At 40.0% G+C, this 25,810-nt stretch overlaps 1 protein-coding gene across 3 annotated transcripts in view; it reads right to left on the bottom strand.

The window, feature by feature from the left end:
* RASA1 (RAS p21 protein activator 1) overlaps positions 1 to 23,715 on the bottom strand; it is a 109,548-nt gene extending 85,833 nt beyond the window's left edge. For 2 of the 3 annotated variants that reach the window (XM_069590065.1, XM_069590064.1), the window contains exon 1: positions 22,233 to 23,405. In XM_069590065.1, coding sequence (XP_069446166.1) covers positions 22,233 to 22,768 — 536 coding nt within the window. In that variant the 5' untranslated portion in view covers positions 22,769 to 23,405. Of the gene's footprint in view, positions 1 to 22,232 lie in introns of all 3 variants that reach the window. The other variant, XM_069590066.1, reaches the window with a different exon arrangement.
* Positions 23,716 to 25,810: the final 2,095 nt, after the last annotated feature.

Genomic DNA, 25,810 nt, shown 5'->3' with positions numbered 1-25,810 from the left:
CTATTTCATTGAACAGCAGTTAACAGATTCTTCCCAAAGCCCACATGGAACACTCACCAAGACAGACCATCAGTTCAGTTCAGTCACTCAGTTGTGTCCAACTCTTTGAGACCCCATGGACTGCAGCACGCCAGGCCTCTCTGTCCATCACCAACTTCCGGAGTTTACCCAAACTCATGTCCATTGAGTCGGTGATGCCATCCAACCATCTCATCCTCTGTCATCCCCTTCTCCGCCCGCCTTCAATCTTTCCCAGCATCAGGGTCTTTTCAAATGAGTCAGCTCTTCACATCAGGTGGTCAAAGTATTAGAATTTCAACTTCAACATCCTTTAGGATGGACTGATTGGATCTCCTTGCAGTCCAAAGGACTCAAGAATTTTCTGCAACACCACAATTCAAAAGGATCCATTCTTCAGCGCTCAGCTTTCTTTACAGACCAACTCTAGCATGGGCCATAAAACCATCTTAACAAGTTTAAAATTAGAGATTATACAACAATGGGATAAAAAAGGAATTAATAGAAACAGCTCAAAAATTCCAAAATGTTTAGAGATTAAACACACTTCTGAATAACAAATGCATCAAAGAAGAAATCTCAAGAAATTTAAAAATATTTTTAACTAAATAAAAATAAGACATTAAATTTGCAGGATGTAGCATAAACAGTTCTTAGAAGGAAATTTACAGCATTAACTAAATAAATTAGAAAAGATATGAAATCAGTAGTCTAAGCTTCCATGTTAGGAAACTAGAAAAAAAGCAAATAAACCGAAAGAAGAGAATAAACATCAATTAGAGCAAAACTCAAGTTTTTTGAAATTGAAAACAGGAAATCAACAGAGAAAAACCAATGAATCCAAAAGCTGGTTCTCTGAAAAGACCAATAAACCTAATATAAACCTCTAACCTGGCTAAGACAAAAGGAAAATGACACAAATTAATAATATCACAAATTAAGGACAAAACATCATGACTGAGTCTTTGGACATTAAAAGAATAATAAATGAACACTATGAAAAGTTCTACACTCAATTTGATAACCCAGATTAAATGGATCAATTGTGAAAAACACAATTTGCCAAAATTCACACAAGATCAAACAGATGATATAAATAGGCCTATAGTTACTAAAGAAACAATCAATAATTAATAACCTCCAATAACAGAAAGCACCAGGCCTAGATGAATTTACTGGTTAATTCTACAAAACATCAAACATTTAAAGAAATTATACCAATTCTCTATAATCTCTTCCAGAAGACAGAAGAGAGAATAAAATTCTCTACTAGAAGTAGAGCAAATACTCTATGTTTCTGTGAGGCCAGCATTATCCTAAATCCTAAACCAGACAAAGACACTTCAAGAAGAGACTGTAGACCAATATCTCATGAACACAGATATAAAATTCTTTAACAAAATGTTAGTAAATCAAATCCAACAATATATTAAAATAATTATACACATAATGTGAGACTTATCCCAAGTATGCAAGGCTGGTTCAACAATTGAAAATTAATCAATGTAGTCCACCACATCATCACACTAAAGAAAAAAATCATGAGTATACAGATGCAGAAAAAATATGACAAAATCCAGCACCCATTAATGATGAGAAAGTCACTCAAAAATCTAGAAACACAAAAGAACTTCTTTAACTAGATAAAAGATGTCACAACTTTAAAGAACTTTACAAAAAAAAACCTACAAGCGACATCACACTTAAAATGGTGAAAAAAACAATTTTTCACCATTTCACTAAGATCAAAAACAAGTCAAGTCTTTTCACATCACTCCTTGTCAATGTTGTCCTGGAAGAGTTCATGCTTAGACAAGAAAAGGAACTACAACTCAAACAACTGGGAAGAAATAAAAACTTCATTGTTCACATATGACTTGACTATCCATGAAGGAAATCCAACTGAATCAACAAAAACTCCACTAGAACTAATGAGAGATTTTAGCAAGACATCAGGATACAATGTTAATATATAGAGGCCAACAACTTTCCTATATACAAGCTATGAGCAAGTAGAATTTTAAACTTACAACATATTACCATTTATATTAGCACTACAAAAAATTAAATGCTCAGATATAAATCTAACACATGCAAGTTCTACATGAGGAAAACTACAAAACGTTAACAAAATCAATGAGGAACTAAATAAATGGAGAGATATTCCATGTACAGAGATAGGTAGACTCAATATTGTTAAAATGTCATTTCTTCCTAACTTGACCTACATTCTAGGGGAATCCCATTCAAAACCCCAGCAAGTTATTTTACAGACATCAACAAACTAATACAAAGTTTATATGAGAAGGCAAAACTGACCCAGAACTGCCAGCTCAATATTGAAAAAGAAAAACAAAGTCAGAAGACTGACATTATTTGACTTCAAGATTTACTACAAAGCCACACTAATCAAGACAAGACTGTTCTGGTGAAATAACAGACAGATCAGTGGAAAACAAAAAGAAAACCCAGGACCAGATCCACATAAATATAGTCAAACTGATACTGGAAAAAGAACAAAAGCAATACAATGGAGGAAAGATAGTCTTTTCAACAAAAACAATCTAGGCAGACTTTATATCCTTCACAAAAATCAACTCCAAAAGATCACAAAATTAAATATAAAGCACAAAACCATAAAACTCCTGAAAGATAACATAGGTAAAAATCTAAGCAACAGTGGATACTGAGATGACTTTCAAGATACAACATCAAGAGCATTAAAAGAAATAACAGGTAAGCTAAACTTCTTTATAAATCAAAATTTCTGACCTATGAAAGACAATGTCAGGAGAATGAGAAGGCAAGCCACAGACTTGGAAAAACTATTTGCAAAAGACATTTCGCAAAGGACTGACAACTATCAGAACGGCCAAAATCTGGAACACTGACAACACAAATGCTTGCCTGAATGGTGAGCAACAGGAACTTTCATTCACTGATGGTGGGAATGCAAAATAGTACAGCAACTTTAGACAGCACTTTTAGGGTTTCCTAAAAACTAAACTATAGCCCACCAGGCTCCTCTGTCCATAGGATTCTCCAGGCAAGAATACTGGAGTGGGCTGCGATGCCCTCCTCCAGGGGACCTTCCAGACCCAGGAATTAAACCGGCATCTCTGTCTCCTGCCTTGACAGGCAGGTTGTTTACAACTAGCGCCACTGGGAAGCCCCCAAACTAAACATTGGTCGGTCGGTCGGTTCAGTCATGTCCGACTCCCTGTGACCCCATGAATCGCAGCATGCCAGGCCTCCCTACACATTACCAACTCCCGGAGTTCACTCAGATTCAGTCCATTGAGTCAGTGATGCCATCCAGCCATCTCATCCTCGGTCGTCCCCTTCTCCTCCTGCCCCCAATCCCTCCCAGCATCAAAGTCTTTTCCAATGAGTCAACTCTTCGCATGAGGTGGCCAAAGTACTGCAGTTTCAGTTTTAGCATCATTCCTTCCTAAGAAATCCCAGGGCTGATCTCCTTCAGAATGGACTGGTTGGATCTCCTTGCAGTCCAAGGGACTCTCAAGAGTCTTCTCCAACACCACAGTTCAAAAGCATCAATTCTTCGGCGCTCTGCCTTCTTCACAGTCCAACTCTCAAATCCATACATGACTACTGGAACATACTCTTTACCATAAAACTGAACAATTATGCTCCTTGGTATTTTCCCAAATGAACTGAAAACCTACCCATATAAAAACCTATACATGGATGTTTATAGCAGCTTTGTTAAGCCTTAAGTTAGCCTACATGCTCATGCGTGCTTAATCGCAACCCTATGGATTGTAGCCCACCAGGATCCTCTGCCCATGGAATTTTCCTGGCACAAATACTGGAGTGGGTTGCCATTTCCTTCTCCAGGAGATCGTCCAGAACCAGGGACTGAACCTGCATCTCCTGCATTAACAGGCAGATTCTTTACTGCTGAGTCATGAGAGAAGCCCAGAGGCTGTATTGGTTAATTGCCAAAATATGGAAGCAAACCAGATGTCCTTCAGTAGGTGAAGGGATAAATAAACTGAGGAACATCCAGACAATACAAAAATATTCACCACTAGAAAGAGATGAGCTACCAAGCAATGAAGATACATACAGGAACCTTCAGTTCAGTTCAGTCGCTCAGTCGTGTCTGACTCTTTGCAACCCCATGAATCACAGCATGCCAGGCCTCCCTGTCCATCACCATCTCCGAGAGTTCACTCAAACTCACGTCCATTGAGTCAGTGATGCCATCCAGTCATCTCATCCTCTGTCGTCCCCTTCTCCTCCTACCCCCAATCCCTCCCAGCATCAGGGTCTTTTCCAATGAGTCAGCTCTTCACATCCAGTGGCCCGGAGTTTGGAGTTTCAGCTTCAGCATCAGTCCTTCCAAGGAACATCCAGGACTGATCTCTTAAGGATGGACTGGAGAAATCAAACTGAAAAGGCTTGATACTGTAAGATTCCAACTATGTGACATTCTGGAAAAGGTTTAAAGTAAAACCACGAAGACAGTGAAAAAAAAAAAAGAAAAGCTGCCAAGGGTTGCAAGTGGCAGGAAGGGGAGAGAAGACTAGAATAAGCAGTGAAACTATTCCCTGTGCTACTGCAGTGGCGGACATACGTCATTTACCTTTGTCAAAACCCATAAAATGTACAACACCAGGGGTGAACTGAAATATAAACCATGAACTTTGATAAGGATGTGTTAAAGAAGGTTCATCAGTTGCAACAAATGTGCCACTGCAGTGTACGATGTTGATAGCAGGGGATGATGTACATGTGTCGGGACAGGGAATATATAGTAACTCTCTAATTTTTGTTCAATTTTTCCTTGAACTTTAAATTGCTGAAAAAATTAAGTTTATTACCTTAAAAAAAAGTGAGTCAGAAAAAAACAATACCGCCCCTTAATCTTATCTATAAGCATTTACCATTTTATTCAAATAGCATTCCTGTTAATTATCCATCATCTTCAACATTAAACTCAACACCTTTTCTGAAATGCATCCTCTTAGCCCTTATTGGGAGAAGGCGATGGCACCCCACTCCAGCACTCTTGCCTGGAAAATCCCATGGATGGAGGGGCCTGGTGGGCTGCAGTCCATGGGGTCGCTAAGGGTTGGACACGACTGAGCGACTTCACTTGCACTTTTCACTTTCATGCAATGGAGAAGGAAATGGCAACCCACTCCAGTGTTCTTGCCTGGAGAATCCCAGGGACGGGGGAGCCCGGTGGGCTGCCATCTATGGGGTCGCATAGAGTCGGACACGACTGAAGCGACTCAGCAGCAGCAACAGCAGCAACAGCAGCAGCAGCAGCCCTTATTATCTTGAAAAGATCACTGTTAATGAAACAAAGGGGTAACGTGCTAGACAGAATTAACTTGGTGGCTGCCAAGAGACTTTACAGAGTAGCAATACCCAATGTGACTTCCCCAGGATCTGCTACTCAAATTCAAACTAGTCAAGTTTCAAGAGTGGCCTGCATTTCAGGTTGTTGATCCATCCTTACAAAGCTCACAAATGACTAAGAAACCAAAACAAGTTTCCTATTAACAAAATAAATGCCTTCATACGTCTCTTCCCAGCTTAGCCCCCCTAGCAAGCCAGTTAAATGGGAAGCCAAATTATAATCACAAACATTGTATACCAAAGAATGCTAATAAGTTTCAAAGCAATGATAAATAGAAAAAAACACTAATCACCATTTTACAGTACAATAGAGTAATAACTGATTCAGGTAAAAATCAGCGATGATTAAAAACCCATTATTTATTAATTACCTTTAATAGCAAAATATGGTGAATCTACCTAAACCAAGTTTGAACTTATATGTCATCAATAAGACAAGTGACATCATATGTCCTGGACATGACGTACCAATAACTCATGACCAATGGAGTATTCCTGCCAAGAACATTTAACTTGAATATAATTATGAGGAAACAATCAGACAAATATAAATTGAGATGTGTTCTGCAAAACAGCTGTCCAGACTTTTGAAAAAGGTCAGTATCATGGAAGAAAAATTGGGAGAACAGTTCTAGATTAAAGGAAACTAAAGAGATATAAAAATTAAAAAGAATTAAACAAATAGATATAAAGGACATAGGAATAATTGAGGATATATGAGTATGATGTGAGCTACTGCCTTTATTCTTAGGACATATGACTATTAGGAGGAAAGTGACATCAACTCTGCAGGTAACTGAGAGGTTAGTAAAAATAATATACAATATGTGGATGTCTATAAAAAGATAGAAAAATAAGTGCACCAGAAACAAAGAGGTTTCATCCCTGGGCTCCGATTCCCTTGAACTTAGATGATCACTGACACAATCACCCTTAATAAATCATTTCCTATGAGTCCATTATGACTATGTCACCTGCTACAACTTCCACTTTAAACATGTCAATACCACTAACTGGTAACTGTCATGTCTTCCTAAACAGAAAGCATCTTTAATTCATCACGTTCATTCAACTGATATACTGTGTTTTACTTTTCTAAGAAAACACTTCTTGCCAAGTTTGTGTGATGAGATCACTATCATTCCTTCGAAAGAAAATTTCTATCATTCTGCATGCCCTTCAGTAACATCTCAGCTATGTTCAGAAAAATGAATGAAGTTCGTCACACAATCAAGCAAGAGAGAGGGCACTCCACACTGAATAAATAGCAAATAGAGAGACAGAAATTAGCACAGCAAATTGAAGGAATAGACAGAATAGTATTAATAAAAAGTAAATACTGGAGAACAGTGTAAACGTCATAGTATGGCAGACTAAAGCTTTAATTTTCCCATCTCAAGCCACTGGGTCAAGAAATCAGTAGGTCTCAATCAGTTTTTTGTTGTTATTGTTGCTGTTTTTCAATAAAGTGAAACAGAACAGAACAGTAAATAGTGTTTACCCTTACTACCTGTGATGCACTCTGTTTCGTTATGTTTGTTTACGTGTGTGTGCTGGGTCACAAATGTAAAATCTATTTATTTTGGTCAGTCATGGTCAAAATTAGATTTGAAAGCCACTATTCCTTTAGACAAGAGACTTACAAAAAGGTCTCAGAGAGAGTGTACAGAAAAATCTGTATTTATAAAATCACGCAAGCAGTAATATAAAGCAGTTTTTCTAACTGCTGGGAGCCTCAAATTCAATTTAGCTACTCTCCACCAGTTTTGTTTGTTTTTTTTTTTAAGTGGAACAAATCAGTTAAAAAGAAAGTCAAATGTATCAGAAGCAGCAATTAAAATTTGGGTTTTTTTTTTTCTGCATTTCAGTTCAGTTTGGTCACTCAGCCGTGTCCGACTCTTTGCGACCCCATGAATTGCCACACGCCAGGCCTCCCTGTCCAACATCAACTTCCAGAGTTCACTCAAACTCACGTCCATTGAGTCAGTGATGCCATCCAGTCATCTCATCCTCTGTCGTCCCCTTCTCCTCCTGTCCCCAATCCCTGCCAGCATCAGAGTCTTTTCAAATGAGTCAGCTCTTCACATGAGGTGGCCAAAGTACTGGAGTTTCAGCTTTAGCATCAGTCCTTCCAAAGAACACCCAGGACGGATCTCCTTCAGAATGGACTGGTTGGATCTCCTTGCAGTCTAAGGGACTCTCACGAGTCTTCTCCAACACCACAGTTCAAAAGCATCAATTCTTCAGCGCTCAGCTTTCTTCACAGTCCAACTCTCACATGCACACATGACCACTGGAAAAACCAAAGCCCTGACTAGATGGACCTTCGTTGGCAAAGTAATGTCTCTGCTTTTGAATACGCTGTCTAGGTTGGTCATAACTTTCCTTCCAAGGAGTAAGCATCTTTTAATTTCATGGCTGCAGTCACCATCTGCAGTGATTTTGGAGCACACACAAAAATAAAGTCTGACACTGTTTCCACTGTTTCCCCATCTAATTCCCATGAAGTGATGAGACCAGATGCCATGATCTTCGTTTTCTGAATGTTGAGCTTTGAGCCAACTTTTTCACTCTCCTCTTTTACTTTTATCAAGAGGCTTTTTAGTTCCTCTTCACTTTCTGCCATAAGGGTGGTGTCATCTGCATATCTGAGGTTACTGATATTTCTCCCGGCAATCTTGATTCCAGCTTGTGCTTCTTCCAGCCCAGCGTTTCTCATGATGTACTCTTAGAAGTTAAATAAGGAGGATGACAATATACAGCCTTGACGTACTCCTTTTCTTATCTGGAACCAGTCTGTTGTTCCATGTCCAGTTCTAACTGTTGCTTCCTGACCTGCATACAGATTTCTCAAGAGGCAGGTCAGATGGTCTGGTATTCCCATCTCTTTCAGAATTTTCCACAGTTTAATGTGATCCACACAGTCAAAAGCTTTGGCATAGTCAATCAAGCAGAAATAGATGTTTTTCTGGAACTCTCTTGCTTTTTCCATGATCCAGCAGATGTTGGCAATTTGATCTCTGGTTCCTCTGCCTTTTCGAAAACCAGCTTGAACATCAGGGAGTTCACGGTTAACGTACTGCTGAAGCCTGGCTTGGAGAATTTTGAGCATTACTTTACTAGCATGTGAGATGAGTGCAATTGTGTGGTAGTTTGAGCATTCTTTTGCATTGCCTTTCTTTGGGATTGGAATGAAAACTGACCTTTTCCAGTCCTGTGGCCACTGCTGAGTTTTCCAAATTTGCTGGCATATTGAGTGCAGCACTTTCACAGCATCATCTTTCAGGATTTGAAACAGCTCAACTGGAATTCCATCACCTCCACTAGCTTTGTTCATAGTGATGCCTTCTAAGGCCCACCTGACTTCACATTTTACACACACACACAAGTTCTGTCACAATGTACAATAAATTTCTTAATTTTTACTTAAATGAAATTTGGAAATTTTCAAAGCCACTAAAGGAGTTATTAGTTAGCAGAGAAACAGACATGGGACATGGAAAAATTAATGATTACTCCAACAGGATGAAAGAGAAAATGAGGGTTTGAAGCCACAGGAGATTAAAAAAAATGTTAGATTCTAAACCAATTTAGAAAAGAGAAAAGAACCATCACAGGAGATGATTACACTGAAGTGGAGAAAGAAGAAAAGGGCAAATTAACTAAAATCTTTTTTTTAAGTTTTAAAAAAGTAGAAAAAGACAGCATTCTATAATTCCACACATCTACAAAAGAATGCTCAGCCTCCTTACCATTGCATTTACAACATATGTCTGCTAGCTTTTATATTCAATTTTTCTTCCACTGTACTCAGTCCCTGTGCCCTAAGCAAATAATACCATTTCCATGAGAGATAATACTAATTTAATAAAATGTACTATTTCTCCTCAGGACTCTAAGACTTTGTATGATTTCTGACTCTACAATGTTAAATGTTATATTATCAAATTACATAGACGAGGTCCCAAAAAACAGTAGCAAAATGAAATGATTAAATATTATAAATACTATTCACTTTTTTCAAAAAAGGATTCATGATGAAAATATTCTGAGGATAATATTCATGTATTCCAGTACTAACTAAAGGATACAGTCCCCTATAAATGTTCTTTATTCCTGAATTACATGAATAGTTAATTTATGTAATGACTAAAAAAGCAAACATAAAGCACACCATTAAGGAATCTTTAATTGCAGGCAATGACAAATGCAGAGAATTCCACAGGATTCCAAAGAACTAAAGAAGATTTAAATTTAATTTCTCTTACCATCACCTTACCATTGCTGTGAAAAAGTAAGTAAAAATACATACAGTAACAATTGCACTGTAGATACCTGGATTAGTTTTCTTACGTAGAAACTAAAAGGCAGTGAATTATTCCTAAACTCTCATACAATCACTGTTTAACATAGTAATTAGGAATTTCCCCTAAATCCGTGCTTAGGCAGTTACCCTAAAGCTCAGTGTTATGGGTAAACAACCGAGCTCACTGCATATATGTGATGGTGACCTTATTGTCACTCAAGTGAGATAATGTGTGGAATAATTTCTACACAATTTGCTCCTCAATAAATGAGTAAGGAAACTAACAATGATTTACTTTAAAAAACAAAACCAAAAACCAACCACCTCTTTTTCAAAGAAGATAAAACTTTACAAAAAGAAAAAAAAAAGCCTATTATTGCTTTGCATTTAAATATAAAGAGGTATTTATTTAAATATCCCCAAGTGAGTGCCTAAAACAGAGGTATCAAACTCCTTTCTCTAAGATAATCTTCCAAAATACATAAATATACACATGTATGCACCTAGACATATTCAAATATCTATAGATGTATAAGCTGAACTACTTAAACACTATTCACCATGTCTTTTAGAGGGCTGTTAGTTGATTGACTATCTCTCACAAAATAAGTTCATTTTTCAGTTGAAACAATTTTTCTGAAGTAGTAAGGAAAAGCAAAAAACAGAATAAGACAGATGGGACTACAGTGGTTAAAAGCATAGGCCTGGGGATTAAAAGCTTGCATCTGAGTCATTTGGAAGTTCTGTGACATGAGAAAGTTACCTAAAACTCTCCTTACCTCAATTTCCTCACATGTGAAAGTGTTAGCTACAGTTATGTTCAGGAGAATGAAAATATACACAGGAATATCTATTGTATTGTTACTTTGTTGTCCTTTGTAAATAATTGTGCTTTTGTACATAATGAAGGTTTGTGGTAACCCTCCAAGAAGCAAATCTATCAGCACCATCTTTCCAACAGCAGTTGCTCAATTTATGTCTCTGTATCACGTTTGGTAATTCTCGCAATATTTCAACTTTTTCATTATTATTTTATTTGTTATGGTGAAACTTGCTCAGTGATCCTTGATGTTACTACTTTCCCTCACTGAAGGTTCAGTTAACATTTCTTTTTAGCAACAAAATATTTAACCAAAAATATCTCTAATTTAAAAAGTATGTACTTTTTTCAGACATAATGCTATTGTACACTTAACAGACATGACAGTACACTGCAACTATAATTTTAACATGAATATATTGAAATTAATAGAATGTTAAAATTCACATGATTTGCTTTATTGCTGTATTCACTTTGTTGTGGTGGTCTGGAATGGAACTCAGAGTATCATATCTCCAAGCTATACCTGTACTTATTCCCTTTCACATATGTTACATATTTATATAAAAATTTAATAGGAACTACCTCTGGCAATAAAAATAAAGTGAAATTTTTCTTTGTATTTTCCAATAGTCCCCATTTTCTACAGTAAGTATATATTAATCATACTAAGGGGACAAGGGCTTTCCTGGTGGATCAGACGGTAAAGAACCTGTCAGCAATACAGAAGACCCATGTTCAATCCTCGGGTCGGGAAGATCCCCTGGAGAAGGAAATGGCAACCCACTCCAGTATTCTTGCCTGAAGAATCCCATGGACAGAGGAATCTGGCAGACTATTGTCCATGGGTTGCAAAGATTGCACATAATTGAGTGACTAACAACAGCAACAACAACAAAAAGGGGGACAAAATGATTTTAAGAAACTACATGGAAAACACAATGTCCAAAATACAATAAAAAATCACCCATCACAGTAAGAACAACAAAAATCACTACTTGAATGAAAAACAGACAATCAACAGAGCCAATACTGATATGAATTAGATGTTAGAATTATCCGACAAAGATTGTAAAGCAGCTATCATGAAAATTCTCCATCAATTACAAATTCTCTTAGACAAAATTCAAGCCAAGAAATAGAAATGATTTTAAAAATTGAACCAAATGGCAATTACAGAATTGAAAACTACAATAAGAAAGAAAACTAAAAACTCTTTAGATGCACTCAACAGTGGGAATTACAGGACAGATCAACAGAATTTACCCAATCTGAACGACAGAAAAAAAGAAAAAAAAAAGAAATATCATTGAAAACAACGTCTCATAGATGGATGGGACAATAATGAAAAGACCTACATCCATTCATTAGCGTCCTATGAAGAGAAGAGAAACAGTAGAGAGAAGAATATTCAACAATGGCTGAAAACTTCCAAATCTGGAGAAAGGTGTAAATCTATGTATTAAACTGAGCAAACCACAGACAGGTAAACCCACAGATATTACAGCTTGACACACGTATCTGAAAACAAAGGAAACTCTTGAAAGCAACTACATAGAAAGGATGTAGGGCACACCAACTCAAATGATCGTTTTCTCATCTGAAACAACATAGGGCAAAGAAAGTAACAAAAAAATTTTCAAGCACTGAAAAAAGAACTCTCAACCATGAATTTTGTATCTGACAAAATTATCTTTCAGGAATTAAGGGAAAACAAAGACATAGCAGGCAAATGAAAAACTAAAAGAATCTGTCATTTGCAGACATATTCTTCAAGAGTGGCTAAAAAAGTTCTTCAATTGATAAAACAAGACTCTTGGTACATGAAGAAAGAAGAAAGGACAATGGGAAAAGCAAAAATATGGGTAAATAGACTCAACAGACTACCATTCTTCTCAAGAGGTTTTAAAATCCTTATAAATGGGTGAAATAAAAACTATATAGGCACAAAATACTGGAGTTCATAAAAAAAAAACTGGAAATCAAAGTTAAAAACCTGTTTATTAAAAGATATTATCAACAAAGTAAAAAAGCAAACTCTCAGAAAAAAAGAAAATATTTGCAAACCAGTTATCCAAAAAGGGACTGATAATCAGAATATATAAAGAATTCCCAAAACGCAACCGAAAAAACCTGATTAAAAAATGGGCAAAGGACTTGGATATTCCTCCAAAGAAAATATACAAATGGACAGTAAGCGCACGAAAAGATGCTCCATATCACTATTCAGTAGAAAAATGCAGATCAAAACACAATGAGAAACCATTCACACCAATCAGAATAGCTATTATCCAAAAAGAAAAATAAAAAACAGAAAATAGAAGTGATGGCGAGAATATGGCTCAATTAGAACCCTCAGGCGTGGCTACCATTAAAAACGGCCTAGCTACTACTGAAAGTGAAAGTTGCTCAGTCATGTCCAACTCTTTGTGACTCCATGAACTATACAGTCCATGGAATTCTCCAGAATACTGGAGTGGGTAGCCATTCCCTTTCTCCAGGGGAGCTCCCCAAACCAGGAATTAAACTGGGGTCTCCAGCATCACAGGCGGATTCTTTACCAACTGAACTATCAGGGATGGTAAAATGCCTCAAAACACAACATATAAAAAGATACAGAATATGCAAAGCCAAAAAGGTTAAGAGGGAAAGCCACAGCATTAAATGCTTACTTTGGGAAACAGGAAAAGTCTCAAATCAGTAATCTTAAATTCCTCCTCAAGAAACTTAAAAAAAAAAAGACCCAAAGCACATATTGCCAAAATAAAATAAACATAACTTATATAACCATTTTAAAGTGAATTCATAATTTTAAATCTCCAAAAGAAATAATAAGTCCCAGGCTGAAATGTTTTCACTGAAAATTCTACCAAATATTAATACCAATACATCAAAAACTCTTCCAAAGAGCAGAAGAGGGAACATGTCCTTACCCCATTCTATGAGGCTGCTGCTGCTGCTAAGTCGCTTCAGTCATGTCCGACTCTGTGTAACCCCATAGACGGCAGCCCACCAGGCTCCCCCATCCCCCGGATTCCCCAGGCAAGAACACTGGAGTGGGTTGCCATTTCCTTCTCCAATGCATGAAAGTGAAAAGTGAAAGTGAAGTAGCTCAGTCATGTCCGACCCTTAGCGACCCCATGGACTGCAGCCTACACCAGGCTTCTCCGTCCATGGGATTTTCCAGGCAAGAGTACTGGAGTCGGGTGCCATTGCCTTCTCCTTCTGTGAGGCTAGTATTACTCAAATAATGAAGCAAGACAAAGATATCACAAAAAAACTAGAGAAGAATTTCTCTCATTAAGACAAAAATTCTCAACATACCAACAACCTGAGTTCAGCAATGCTTAGCATACACCATACTATAATGAGATTTATTCCAGGCATGCAAGGCTGGTTCAATATTAAAAAAAAAAATCAGTATAATCCACCACATCAACATGCTAAAGAAAAAAATAATATGATCACATAAATTGACTCAAAAAAGAATTTGAAAATATCTAACACCCTCTCATGGTTAAAAACTCAGAGTAAACTAGGAAGAGAGGCAATCTCAGTTCAGTTCAGTCTCTCAGTCGTGTCCGACTCTTTGCGACCCCATGAATCGCAGCACACCAGGCTTCCCTGTCCATCACCAACTCCCAGAGTTGACTCAGATTCAGTCCATCGAGTCAGTGATGCCATCCAGCCATCTCATCCTCTGTCATCCCCTTTTCCTCCTGCCCCCAATCCTTCCCAGCATCAGAGTCTTTTCCAATGAGTCAACTCTTCTCATGAGGTGGCCAAAGTACTGGAGTTTCAGCTTTAGCATCATTCCTTCCAAAGAAATCCCAGCGCTGATCTCCTTCAGAATGGATCTACCTCAACTTAATTATGAGTATCTATATATACACTCTTCTCAAAAAAGCCTACTATATTTAACATCATATTTGATGGTAAAAAACATTTAAATGCTTTCCACCTAAGACAAAGGACAAAGTAAGGATGTCTGCTCTTACCACTCTCATTCAGCAGTATAGAATTTCCAGTCACTGTATATGACAAGAAATAACATAAAAATCAGAAAAAAAAAAAACTCCCTATTTGCAGTTGACATGATTTTCGATGTAGAAAATCCTATGGAATCTGTAAAAAGTCTCTTAGAACTAAAAGATAAGTTTAGCAAGGTCAAAGGTGCAAGACCAACATACATAAATCAATCTACATTTGTATATGCTAGCAATAAACATGTAGAAACTTAACACAGTCATATTAACAGAATTGCTTCAAAGAAACCAAAAAAATTTAGTACAAATTAAACAGGTATAATATAGGATTGCATGCATACTAAGTTGCTTCAGTCATGTTCTACTATGTACAAACCAATGGACTGTAGCCTGCCAAGCTTCTCTGTCCATGGGACTCTCCAGGCAAGAGTACTGGAGTGGGATGTCAAGCCCTCCTCCAGGGGATCTTCCTGAACCAGGGATCAAACCCAGGTCTCTTACATCTCCTGCACTGACAGGTGGGTTCTTTACCACTAGTTACACCTGAGAAGCCTATTAATACAGGACTGATATACTATTAATTACAGAACGCTGATTAAAGAAAAAAGAACTACATAAATGGAGACATACCATGTCAATACAGTAAAGATGTCAACTCTTCCAAAACTGATCTAAAGGTTTAATGCAATTTCTATGAAATTTTCAACAAAGTTTTTGTAGACATGAACAAGCCTGTTGTAAAATTTTTATGTGAAGACACAAGTCTTAGAATAGCTAAAACCAAACTGAAAGGTAAGAGGAATCACTTTACCCAATATTAAGGCCAATCATCAAAAAAGTAGGAGAGTTCCAGAAAAACATCTACTTCTGCTTTATTGACTATGACAAAGCCTTTGACTGTGTGGATCACAACAAACTACGGAAAAGTTCTTAAAGAGATGGGAATACCAGACCACCTTACCTGCCTCTTGAGAAATCTGTATGCAGGTCAAGAAGCAACAGTTAGAACAGAACATGGAACAATGGACTGGTTCCAAATTGGGAAAGGAGTAGGTCAAGGCTGTATATTGTCACCCTGCTTATTTAACTTATATGCATAGTACATCATGAGAAACGCTGGGCTGGAAGAAGCACAAGCTGAAATCAAGATTGCCGGGAGAAATATCAATAACCTCAGATATGCAGATGACACCACCCTTATGGCAGAAAGTGAAGAGGATCTAAAGAACCTCTTGATGAAAGTGAAAGAGTGAAAACACTGGCTTAAAACTCAACATTCAAACAATTAAGATTATGGCATCCGGTCCCATCACTTCATGGCAAAGAGATGGGGAAACAACGGAAACTGTAACAGAATTTATTTTCTTGGGCTCCAAAATCACTGCAGATAGTGACTGCAGCCATGAAATTAAAAGATGCTTGCTCCTAATCTTCAGAAAGAAGAATGGAACTAGAGGAATCAGGCTGCCTGACTTCAGATTATACTACAAAGCCACAGTCATCAAGACAGTATGGTACTGGCACAAAGACAGAAATATAGATCAATGGAACAAAATTAAAAGCCCAGAGGTAAATCCATGCACCTATGGACACCTTATCTTTGACAAAGGAGGCAAGAATATACAATGGAGAAAAGACAATCTCTTTAAAAACTGGTGTTGGGAAAACTGGTCAACCACTTATAAAAGAATGAAACTAGAACACTTTCTAATGCCGTACACAAAAATAAACTCAAAATGGATTAAAGATCTAAAGTAAGACCAGAAACTATAAAACTCCTAGTGGAAAACATAAGCAGAACACTCTCTGACATAAATCACAGCAGGATCCTCTATGACCCACCTCCTAGAGTAATGGAAATAAAAAGCAAAAATAAACAGTTGGGACCTAATTAAACTTAAAAGCTTTTGCACAACAAAGGAAAACTATAAGCAAGGTGAAAAGACAGCCTTCAGGATGGGAGACAACAATAGCAAATGAAGCAACTGACAAAGAATTAATCTCAAAAATATATGAGCAGCTCATGCAGCTCAACACTAGAAAAATAAATGAGCCTATCAAAAAATGGGCCAAAGAACTAAACAGACATTTCTCCAAAGACGACACACAGATGGCTAACAAACACATGAAAAGATTCTCAACATCACTCATTATCAAAGAAATGCAAATCAAAACCACAATGAGGTACCATCTCACACCAGTCAGAATGGCTGCTATCAGAAAGTCTACAAACAATAAATGCTGGAAAGGGTGTGGAGAAAAGGGAACCCTCTTACACTGTTGGGAATGCAAACTAGTACAGCCACTACAGAGAACAGTGTGGAGATTCCTTAAAAAACTGGAAATAGAACTGCCTTATGACCCAGCAATCCCACTGCTGGACATACACACTGAGGAAACCAGAACTGAAAGATACATGTGTACCCCAATGTTCACTGCAGCACTGTGTACCATAGCTAGGACATGGAAGCAACCTATATGTCCATCAAAGATGAATGGATAAGAAAGCTGTGGTACATATACACAATGGAATATTACTCAGCTATCAAAAAGAATGCATTTGAATCAATTCTAATGAGATGGATGAAACTGGAGCCTATTATACAGAGTGGAGTAAGTCAGAAAGACAAACACCAATACACTATATTAACACATACATATATATATGGAATTTACAAAGAAGGTAACAATGACCCTATATGTGAGACAGCAAAAGAGACACAGATGTAAAGAACAGACTTTTGGACTCTGCGGGAGAAGGCAAGGGTGAAATGATTTGAGAGAATAGCATTGAAACATGTATATTACCATATGGGAAACAGATAACCAATCCAAGTTCAATGCATGAAACAGGGCACTCAAAGCCAGTGTACTGGGACAACTCTGAGTGATGGGATGGGGACGGATGTCGGAGGGGGGTTCAGGATGGGGGTCACATGTACACCCATGGCTGATTCATGTCAATGTATGGCAAAAACCACTACAATATTGTAAAGCAATTAGCCTCCAATTAAAATAAACAAATTTAAAAAAAAGTTTGCTCCTTGGAAGAAAAGCTATGACAAAACGAAACAGCATATTAAAAAGCAGAAACATAACTTTGCCCACAAAGGTCTGTCTAGCCAAGGCTATTGTTTTCCCAGTAGTCACGTACAGATGTGAGATATGGACCATAAAGAAAGCTGAGCGCCAAAAAACTGATGCTTTTGATCCATGTTGTTGAAGAAGATTCTTGAAAGTCCCTTGGACTGCAAGGAGATCCAACCAGTCCATCCTAAAGGAAATCAGTTCTGAATATTCATTGGAAGGACTGATGCTGAAGCTGAAACTCCAACACTCTGGCCACCTGATTCGAAGAACTGACTCACTGAAAAAGACCCTGATGCTGGGAAAGATTGAAGGTAGGAGGCGAAAAGGACGACAGAGGATGAGATGATTGGATGGCATCACCAACTCGGACATGAGTTTCAGCAAGCTCTGGGAGTTGGTGATGGAGAGGGAAGTCTCATATACTGCAGTCCATGAGGTTGGTCGCAAAGAGGCGGACATGACTGAGTGACTGAACTGAGGACACACACTTTACTCAAGGTTAAAAAATTTTCTTCATTAATTTGTAATTCTTTTTTACCTGACAGAATCATTAGGCAAAGGTTATAGGAATCAGTTACCTCTTGTTCAGAATAAATTAAGCAGCACTGAAAACACACCTGCTATTTTTCCTCTAAAACCTTACTGATTCTAATTATACAGATATTATTTTAACCCCCATGACCATGTGCTCATACTTCACTCATGATATTTATCTTCAGCTATTGAAGTTACTTAATTTTCTGAAAGTGAAAGTTGCTCAATAGTGTCTGACCCTTTGCGACCCCATGGCATATACAGTCCACGGAATTCTCCAGGCCAGAACACTGGAATGGGTAGCCTTTCCCTTCTCCAGTGGCTCTTCCCAACCCAGGAATCCAACCAGGGTCTCCTGCATTGCAGGCAAATTCTTTACCAACTGAGCTAAGAGGGATGCCCATTTAACTTTCTCCTAGATCGAAAACTCTCTTGGAAGAGAGACTCATGAAGAAAAGGAGTATCTTACTCATTGCTGTCTCTCTTAAATTAAGCCCCTACTACACTGCTCTCCTACTCAGATAAATATCTGGTCATGTTCAGGTTCTGTGGTCACTATGTCCACACCTAATCTCTGCAATTCTCACTCCCGCTTTTATTAAGAAATTATGACTCACCCAGAGTTATAACGCAATCAATGACGAAGTTGATGAACACTATGTCTTAGTACTAACATTTAACAATGATTTGACTTAAGAATAATTTATATTTTTATACAAACAGTATGATGATTTTTAAGGAAACGAAAGGTATTATTTACATTCCTTATTTCTTTTTTCTTCCACCTTCAGGCTTGAGAAAACTTGCATCTTAGGTCCAGGGTAAGATCTAGTTAGCCAGACACCACACAAATAATATCAAAGGCGAAGCAGGCCTGGTGGAGGCCACAGTTAACTGCGGAGCTCAGAACTTAAGTCGGGCAATCACTACTCAGCTACAGAAAACTATTCTCAAGCACTAACAGCAACCAGGTAAAGCCAAGTCTCAAGTGATGCTAGAAATCAAGACTTCTTAAACATGAAGTTTTGCTGTTTTTAAAAGTGGCAACTAATCCACTCAATGCTCCAAATACACTAAGAGCAAGCAATGTGTATCTCTCAACTGGATTCAGCCCAAGACGCTCCTGCTACTGCAGGCTCATAGTTTAAAATCTCTATACATAACAGAAGGTGGACTAGAGGAACTATACTACTTTACTGTCACCCCTCTGAGGAAGAAAGTAAGAGAAGAGGAGGACCACGGAAAAAAGCTCCATTACAGTAAACGAAGTATCAGTGAAAAACTCCTTTAACTTTTCTCTCTTGGGAAAAAAAAATATATATTAGCTGTTTTAGATACAGGACATTTTCTACATAAAAAATGTATGCAGAAAATATTTTTCTTTTAAAAATTTTTTCCTAAATTTTGCAAAAAAAAGTATTTAAATAAATGTAATAGTTACAATTACACAAACTTAAACTTCTGGCCTTAACCAAATGAATGAAAACGCTCAGTGATAAACATGAGGCTAATGATTCACCATGCACACAGAGAAACAAGATACAAAATAATAGTGTTATTATACTTGCACTAGTGTATCTACATATTGTCACTTGATTCTTTTGTGACCAACAGCACCGAACAACCTGGACACACTGTTGAAACTCTGTGACTCGGGAGCCCTAGTCTATCTAACAAACCACTGCGAACTCGAACCTCCTTAATACCATGTAATCAATAACTAAAGTGACCAGTCACTGGTAATCATATATTAATTTAGCCAAAAAAAATTCTTCAATACTTTAATGAAAGGTTTGACATTATTTAACTAAGTCTCTAAGGCTTTTCCGTTTATTTAAAATTAGGAATTTAGAGAAAACATTTGAATTCCATCTCTAAACCTGCTTCACCTGCTGAAAGCCTTTATAAAGTTAAAATAAAAATTTTGATATAATTAATCATGGTAGACAGACCCGTGGAATTCAAAACATTCTCTCAAATAGCTATTAGCATGGGAGTTCCTATAGAATTGACAAGCAATTTAATGATAAAATTATGTACTATCTGAGCCAATTTACTGAACACTTACTACGTATGAGTTACTGTGCTGAATACATTCAGGGATTTCTCATTAACCTTAAAAAGTATCATATGAGGGCGATAGCATTATTACCCCATTTTACAGATGGGGAACCTGACCTTTGCAAGATCATACAGCTAGTAAGTAGCAGAGTCAGGATTCCAACCCAAATCTTGTCTAACTTCAGATTTTGCACCTTAACCCCTACACTGTATTGCCTCCAGTAAGTCTGGGTTGATATCTAAGATAAAGAAGAGAGGGAAATTTGTACTTCTCGTTGGCAACTTTTAAAAACTATAGTGAAATGGAGGATACTTTTTAGAACATGAACAATTCTCATATACAGAGTTACACAAATAATATTTTTATTCCCAAACACAAATGATGAAAATCTTACAATGGATTTCTCACAAGAATAATTTTTCTTAGGTTCTCATTTATATTTATTAAAAATTTAATTGGAACACTGTGTTTTCTGTTCACTTCTACGGTGAACCTAAAACTGCTCTAACAAATTCTATTTTTAAAAAAATTTAGAACTGCAACACACTAAATATGCCTTATTCAATTTAGTTAAGAACTAACATAAGACTATATTCTTTCATTATGAAAAGCTGAACTTTATCATAACCACAGGGCCCTTAATACTTAAGTAGTTTTGAAAAAGGCTTGAAGATGTGTAAACAGAGCTGTAAATTTTGAATTTTTAATACTTTCAGAACACCTTCAGAGAAGTCTGCAATATGTAGATAAGAAATGATAAGCAGAAATTAAATTAGACAAAAAATTGAACTCATGATGAACAATATAAAAAGAATAAAACTCCCCTGTCCCATGGCTGACATAAGATTAACTTTACTTTTCCATCAAAAGATGTATGTAGCCTTAAGTCAAAAATGCCCTAATTTGTTAAGTCCTTTCTAAATTTTCTAAAGAAGCTTATCCAAAAAAAGAAAAGAAAAAAAAAACAGACACAAAAAATACCTTCAACTGTCTAGAGTGATGGTCAACACAGGAATCAAATCTTTCTTCCTCTGATACCTCACCAAGGTTGTCAAAATTCTAAAGGACAATTAAGACAGATATGAGGGATCTATAAAACAAGTTTTGCCTACTGCCCATCAACATGTTCCTCTCAAGATCCAAACCTAAGTTCACTTATGAAGAGAACAAGGGAGAAAGTACTATATATATATGTAAGTCATTTGTCCTGTATATTCTGCAGAAGATTGTCAAAATTAATTTTCAAATAGAATACTGTATTTGCCACCAACAAAAGGTGAAGGGAAGCACAATATTAATTCTAGTTCAATACTGTACTTAAAGTTTCAACTTACAGAAGAATTATACTAGCATATTAGTAAACGGGAATTCTACTGCACATGTTAAATACTGTGGGAGTACAGGCCCTTAACCACACCAGTAATTAACAGAACTTTCCTTTCTCGCTGACCCACGTTCTCAAAAGCAATCCAAAGTCTTTTCTGCATCCCAGTGCTTTCAACAGCCAGAAGCCGGGAATTGCAGGGCAACAAAAACAAAGCAATCCGACCAAGGCACGTTTCAAACAATACTACCACGATATTCACTCAAATATTCAAAGCTTCTCACTAATTGTCTAGCTTCAACAGGGAATGCAACCAGGTTAATACAGACTACGACTGCCTCGGTAGCTGCAAACTCAGCTGAATCCCAGGACGCCACCTCAATCTGCAAGGGACAGAACCATATCCGGTTCTCCCTGGATACACATTTTCCCATGCTTCCCATCTTGAAAACTTTACATCTTCCCAGAGGAGCAATAAATATACCAAGACGCCAGGGAGTGTGCCTGTAGGGAGGATGAGTGATCAAATTAAATCCGTACGCACGGAACCTTGAGCTTCAGAACTTTTTCTGAACGAGTCACAGCTGAAAACACGAGTCACAGCTGAAAGCACTACGAGTCACAGCTGAAAAGAACTAGACCTGTTTTTCCTATTTCTTTCCAAGGAGTCAGCTTCCCCCAAAACGCCGGTCTTGACTTACTGGTTAGTCGGAGGAGCGGTCAGCGGGATGGCCACCTCTTCCTCCTCGTATTCTGGTCCATCCAGAGAGTCACCTTCGTCCACTGTTCCCAGGCCAGCGCCCAAAGGGGGCAACTGAGGAGGAGGCGGCGGCAGAGGAGGGAATCCGCCGCCGGCCCCGAAGGTCTCAGTGGGCAACGAAGTGGTCCCTTTGGCTTCAGCCATCTCCCCGCCGGGTCCGGCGGCGGCGGCGGCGGCGGCGACACCAGCCACGCCGGCGGCAGCGCCTCCGGCTGACAGTCCGGCTCCCCCCGGGGCCCCCGCCACAGACCCAGGTCCCAGGAAGCCTGACCCCAGAGCGGCTCCGCCACCCAGAGTCGCGGCCACGCCGGCCTCCGCCAGCCCAGGAAAGGGGGCGGCGGCGGCCACGGGCAGGGCCGCGGGGATCTTCACCCGACACACCGCCGGGTAGGCACCCGAGGCCGCGGCCGCGCCGCCTCCCGCTGCCCCGGCGGTGACCGGGCCGCCCTCCTCACCGCCGGCCTCGGCCGCCATCATGTTGAAGCCCGCTTTACGCGGCCCTACCCTGCCCGCCCGGGAGCCCCCAGGGGCCACCAGGCCCGGGCTCCGAGCCGCCCCACCCAGGCGCGTCCCCTCTTCAGCTCCCCGGGCGGAGGAAACAACAACAAAAGCAGAGAGCCCGCTGCCGCCGCGCCCCCTCTCCGGGCCACAGCCCAGGCTCGGGAGCTCCCCGGGTTACGGGAAGAGAAGTGGGCAAAAAACCCCAACGCCTGCACAAACGCCGCCCAAACCTTCACCTTCCACACCCACACTCGCGCGCGCGCGCACACTCACACACACACACACACATGCACAGAAGCGAAAAACTTCCTGGCTGCACTAAAGAGGAAGGGAAGCGAGGCGGGGGGGAAAGCGGCTTGAGGCGGCTGCTGCTCCCTCAGCCGCCGCCGCCGCCACCGCTTCTTCACCACCCCAGTTCCGGCCACCCCCACCGCAACCACCGCCGGTGCCGCTGCAGGGGCTGGGGCCACTGCGGCCGCCTCATCCTCCACGGGGCTGAGGCGGGAGGGGTGGGGAGAAAAAGAGGAAGGGGGGCGGGGTAGCGGGGAAATCAACCTAAAGGCTCCCAACCTGGAGCGCTAAGTGACATCGACGAGAGAAAGGAAGGCGGGGCGCGGGAGGAGGGGCGGAGGGAAGGAAGGGCGGGGAAGGAGGGGCGAGAGGGCAGCTTCTGCGCAGGCGCACTCCCCGCGCGGAGGCGGTGGGTTGGGGTGGGGGTGTGGCGTGCTGGGTCTGGAGGAGGGAAAGGAAGACTCTGGAGGGAAGGAAGCGGCGGGGACGCGCGGTGTGCGGCAGCGCTCGCTGTCCCGAGCCGAGGGGAGCGCGTGGAGGCGCGGCCAAGCTAGCAGTCCCGAGCCAGTGGGGAAGCGCGTGGCGGCGCGGCCGCCTCGCCGGTCGGTGTGGCCGGTGGCGCGCGCCTGCCTGACTGGGCTTTGTCTGAGAGGCGGGTTAGGCGGCGGAGGGGAGGAGTGGGTCCCCGGCACGCGGCCGCTCAGCGCGGTAAAAACCTGTGAGCGACGAGGAGGGGTTCTTGAAGAGGGAGGGAAAGAGAAGGGGAGATGAGGCAAAGCCAGTTCCTCGCTTCCCGACCGGTAGAGCGGACGCCGTGGCCGGCGGCGCAGAAACCCGACGGCCGAGGCCCGCGGGGGTGGCAGTTGGAGGGGTACCTGCCTGGAGGTCCGAGAGAGTCCTGTTAGTGTTTCCGTTCTCTTTTCATTATATAAATGACTATATGACTATTTCAAGCTAAAAAACATAAAATGAAAAAATTTTTAATAGATTCTAAGACTCATGCGAAGAGTTCACTCATTGGAAGAGACCCTGATGCTGGGAGGGATTGGGGGCAAGAGGAGAAGGAGACGACAGAGGATGAGATGGCTGGATGGCATCACCGGCTCGATGGACAAGAGTTTGGGTTAACTCCGGAGTTGGTGATAGACAGGGAGGCCTGGCGTGCTGCGATTCATGGGGGTCGCAAAGAGACACGACTGAGCAGCTGAACTGAAGACTCAGAACGAAATGGATAACGGGGGAGACATATGGGGAGGGCTAAGAATTTTAGAAGAAACAGTGGTTGTGAGTCGGATTTCTGTGACTGTACGCGTTTTGTTGTCTTCTCCGAGTCTCCCTGTATTCTTTTTTTCTTTCTTTTCCCTTTCTTTCACACTCACATACACTACCTTTGCCATTGCAAGTCTGTTGGGTATAATAAGGTGTGGAGAGGAGAGGTCCCCAGACAACGCTCATCAGTGCACTTTTTTGCGCAAAACACCAAACACGGCAGGGCACACTCCACGGTACACGTGTGGTACAGAGCAGTTTCAACCAGCAAATGTCAAGGAGGAGCCAACGCGTCAGTTACAATTATGTATCCTCAAAAATAATAAACTGAAATTTCACCCTTTACATATCCAGAGACAATGGGTTTTGTTTTTTATAGTGGAATATGTATAAAAGTGTGCTCCCCTGGTAGCTCAGTTGTAAAGAATCCGCTTGCAATGACAGAGACGGAGGTTCGATCGCTGGTTGGGGAAGATCCGGAGAAGAAGACTGCAACCTATTCCAGTGTTCTTGTCTGGGAGGAGGGAAGAACACGTGGACATCACATGGACAGAAGAACCTGGCCGGGTACAGTCCATGGGGTCGCAAAAGAGTGGGACCCAACTGAGCATCTCAACAACAAATGTGTAAAGGTAGGTGGAGGAATCATTTCCATTTTTTTTTTGAAATTTCAGTATCTGTGATTAGACCTTTTGGATTCATATATATTGCTTTTATTTTACATTATCCTAGGAGGAATTTCACATTAAATAGACATTAAATATTGATCTTTGAGATTAATATTTTCTCTACTAAGGGTAATAGTCAAACCCACAAGAAGCACATTGAGGATGGAAAGGGGCTGTGTAACAAGAGGCCAAGGAAAAAAGGAAAAGACAATTGAAGGAGGTGGCAAGGTGCACACAAGATGTTTTCCTTTAGAAATGTCTATTTCCATAAGCCTGGTTGCCAAATCAATGACAATGCAATTAGTGGTAGTCCTAAGGACTCCTTCATTCTTGCCTCTTAAGGCAGTAGAGAGAGTGAAGGACTGACTAATCACAGTAATAATCTCAGACCAGCAATATCCCAGGAACTTGTTAGACATGCAAATTCTTAGACCCCCACCGCAGACCCTCTTGAATCAGAAAAATGGACTACTCTTGTTTTAATGAATTCTCCAAATTTGCACATTTACGTTTAAGAACCAATATAATATGCTAAACAAGAAAAAGGTATGCAACACCATTGTTGGCCTCTGAACATAAGATGTTGGACTGGCAGGTAATCACCAGCTCTGGGTTAACACACAGCATATTTATTCTGCCTGAGATTCCAGGTCAGACTCACTAATTTGAAGAATTACATCCATTCCCTTTTCTGGAAATTCTTTAGCATCTAAAGGTCAATATTTAATGCAGTCCAACACCAATTACATACCGACGTATACTATTTTGTAGTTCCTACACTGCAGACACA

Source organism: Ovis canadensis, chromosome 5 (genome assembly GCF_042477335.2).
Source record: "Ovis canadensis isolate MfBH-ARS-UI-01 breed Bighorn chromosome 5, ARS-UI_OviCan_v2, whole genome shotgun sequence".
In the NCBI taxonomy this organism is placed as follows: Eukaryota; Metazoa; Chordata; class Mammalia; order Artiodactyla; family Bovidae; genus Ovis; species Ovis canadensis.
Note: the sequence above shows the minus strand (reverse complement) of the source record. Positions and strands in the feature narration are given on the sequence as shown.